Consider the following 3,357-nt stretch of genomic DNA (forward strand, 5'->3'; position numbering starts at 1 on the left):
AAAAAGAAAATACTTCGTGAAATATGATACATTGAAGTTTATAAGATCATATTATATTTTATGATACCCCATATATTGCAAAGTGAATGGAACTCAAGAAGGAGCTTTCCGAAGAAAAAATTCAACGTCCCCTTATTTATTTTGGATAAAAAAAGTTAATATATTTGTCGAATCTTCACCAGACGAACTAGTTTAAAGAATAGAATAGTATATATAGAGCCTCTAGTAATATTTAATATACATAATTTAAAGCTCGGCTGTCATATCACAAAAGATCTTGGTAATAGCCCCTTTTATTTATATACAATAACTCAATCATTATATTGTCATACTAACATAATTTTATCATCATTTTTCCACCCTCCACTCTAGCAAAAAATACAATCCTCCTTTTATATATCTATACACAACAATGGTAAACAAAAATCACTCTTCATCCTGATTTCCATGGTTCCTAGCATCAAGAACTTGACTTCTTGTTCTCTTTGCATGACGATGGTGGCCGTGTTTGTTAAATTTCAACCTCCCCGTCTCTTTGAAATGTTGTTGTTCAACGTGATCTATCTCGCATTCTGGTGGTGGCACTGAATATCTCAAAGAATCGTAACAATAAGAATAATACATATATTTTGACCTAAATCTTTTCATAGCCATTCTTTGTCTTGGTGTAATCCTTGAAAAATCTGCCTTTTGAAGTTCATCATCTTTCTCGTCACAACTAGGGTTGTTTACTACTTGTTCCAATGGATCCATTGCACATCCATTTAATACTAAATCAGTGAATTCAGCTATAAATGGTGCATACTTGTAATTTGTTTTATATTTGCCTCCTGAAGTAGCCCAATCTGAAGCATCCCATATTGTTGCATATAATCCCATTGGTTTTGATGGATAGTCTCCTCCCATTGCATCATTACGTACAATTTCTCTAATTGGAACATCATCTATATAAAATCTGTTCTCAAATAAAATTTAAAAGAAAAAAAAAATAATTAAAAATTATCAATAATTGAGTTGGCTCAATATCAAAAGATATCTCTTAGTATCTATCCATTTAATTACTTTAATGTGGATTAGGTTATATGTAACTTTTCTAATTAGAAATAATATATGTTAGTCAATTCAATGTAATACAAAGTGGTTAAACTATATTTATCTCTCTTTTTTCTAGTGAGAAATAATTTATGTTAGTTAATTCAATGTAATACAAAGTGGTTAAACTAATTCTAGCAGATTATTGGTTGGAGTATCTTGAAGAGGTTTTAGAAAGAAAATTCTGAACGTCTCCTATTGTTTGTTTCTGCGTGTTTTCCTTTTTGATATTATCTTCTAAAAAATATTATAGCCATATGTTTTGTATATGATAAACTGATAATCCAAACTCATGTTCACATCCAAAGAGGGAAAAAAATAAGCAAATTAAATTGTCAAATCATCATTTAAGAACTTGAAATTGATAGACGTAATTGTCATTTGTTAATAAGTTACTTTAATTAATATTGGAGATTATTAATTAGGTTATCTACAATTTGATCACGGAACATCAAACTTTTCAGTTCAGCTATACGTCGTCCATTTAATAAATCAGATAAACTATTTGACAAGTTAAATGAATAGATTCATTGAACCAGTCAAGTGCAAATTCATCACGTAAAAGAAAAAAGGAAAGTCGCACCTTACGTTGTCAATATTCAAAAAGCATATTATTAATTGGTAATATCTCCCTGAACTTTCAATTTTCCTAATTTTATATTTCTATTTCTATTTTTCTGATACCTAATAATTACCTGAAATGATCTATTATTTTGTTTTAGTTTCCAGATTTTCGATCATAAATTCCTAATATTTATAGGACTTTAACTTATATCTACGGTATTTGCACATAGCAACAAATTTCACATTTATGAGATTCTATGCCCCAAATCATTTTGAAACTTATCCAAGTTGAATTATGAGAGTACGAATAGTTTCTTTTTCAATTTTATCAGTGTAATTTAATATGTTTTAAGAGGTTATTTGTCATTATTTTTAGGTGATTATTTCGAAGAATTAACCCACATAATCCAATCGCTTAAATTAAAAATAGCCGGTGAAGATAATATATATGCTTAATTTATGTATTATACGTGTGTAATTATATATAATCAATATATAAACTACGTATATGACTAGAAAAAATAAACAATGAATATGGACGGCTAAATGGTGCAAAAAATCTTAAAATATCAGTAAATATATAAAAGTTAAACTCTATTTATAATATACTTAACATATTATACATGTGTTAGCATATGTAAGTTGTGTAGCATATTTCTTTCTAGAAAAGGAACTGTAATTGTGAAATGGTCAAATATCAAAAGCGGCCACAAATTAATTTGTACTAAAATTCAACGAACCGCGTTGGTAAAAGCAAGATATGATGTTTGTACTTTTCTTAGAATTGAAGAAAGAAAACTCACATGATGTTTTTGATGGTCCACAGGATACTGTAACGATGAAATTCTTTAGAAGGGTCAAACCAAAGATAATATCGTTCTTCTCTTCCTCTACTTGTGCTTCCATTTCCATACATATTTGTCTGAAATCTCCATGCTTTTCCTCTTATATTTCCCAGAAACTCAAAATCCAGTTCATCATGTGTTTTTGTAAATAAATCACCATTCGTCGTCTAGCAATAAAGCAAATAAATAAATAAATATATATATATACACGCAATCGTATTAAAACTACTATATACGAATGAAGGAAAAAAAAAAAAACAGTAGAGATACATACATAGAAGGCAACAACGATCCCTGCAGTATAATCTGATGGCAATTTTATCTTAGCACTGAAGAAACCATGGGTGTAGAGGTCAGACGACTTGAATCCTGAACCTGTAAAAGATTTTAATAATAAAAAAGGGAAATAAATTTAGACACATATTGGTATGTTAAAAAAACCGTTGGAAGAAGAACAAAGAAGAAGAATAGGATGGTTATACATATATATATTTACGTATTCTTTATGGAGAACATAAATATTTTCAAGAAGTTCTTCAGCAAAAAAATAAATTATGTCGTGTCAAACACACACAGGTTGAATATACATATTTTTACCAGTGCGTTGGTTGAGATGAAGTTGAAGGCTCTTATCATCAGTAGCATGAAGAATGTTTCCTTCGCCAAAGAGATGGCTGAAGCCATCGCTAAAAGGTATGGTGGAGACATTAAGGGCTGTACTAAACCAGACATGGAAAAACAAGAAGACAGACAGACATATCTTCTTTCTGATGAAATCCATCTTTTGTTTCCTCACTATTCCTTTTGTGTTAGCTTTCTCTGTTTTTTCTGTACTTTCTGATGCCACTATCTATAT

The 3,357-nt window shown here is 29.6% G+C and overlaps 1 protein-coding gene across 1 annotated transcript; it reads right to left on the minus strand.

Annotated features, from left to right (window-relative positions):
• Nucleotides 1–275: 275 nt before the first annotated feature.
• On the minus strand, nt 276–3,357 carry LOC142161587 (putative xyloglucan endotransglucosylase/hydrolase protein 30). Its single transcript, XM_075257381.1, has 4 exons — nt 3,099–3,357; nt 2,776–2,876; nt 2,460–2,668; nt 276–955 (listed from the first exon to the last, which is right to left on the minus strand). Exons 1-4 carry the CDS (start codon nt 3,280–3,282, stop codon nt 427–429), a joined length of 1,023 nt encoding a protein of 340 aa, XP_075113482.1. The 5' UTR covers nt 3,283–3,357; the 3' UTR covers nt 276–426.

This window comes from Nicotiana tabacum, chromosome 7 (assembly GCF_000715075.1).
Source record: "Nicotiana tabacum cultivar K326 chromosome 7, ASM71507v2, whole genome shotgun sequence".
Taxonomy (NCBI): Eukaryota; Viridiplantae; Streptophyta; class Magnoliopsida; order Solanales; family Solanaceae; genus Nicotiana; species Nicotiana tabacum.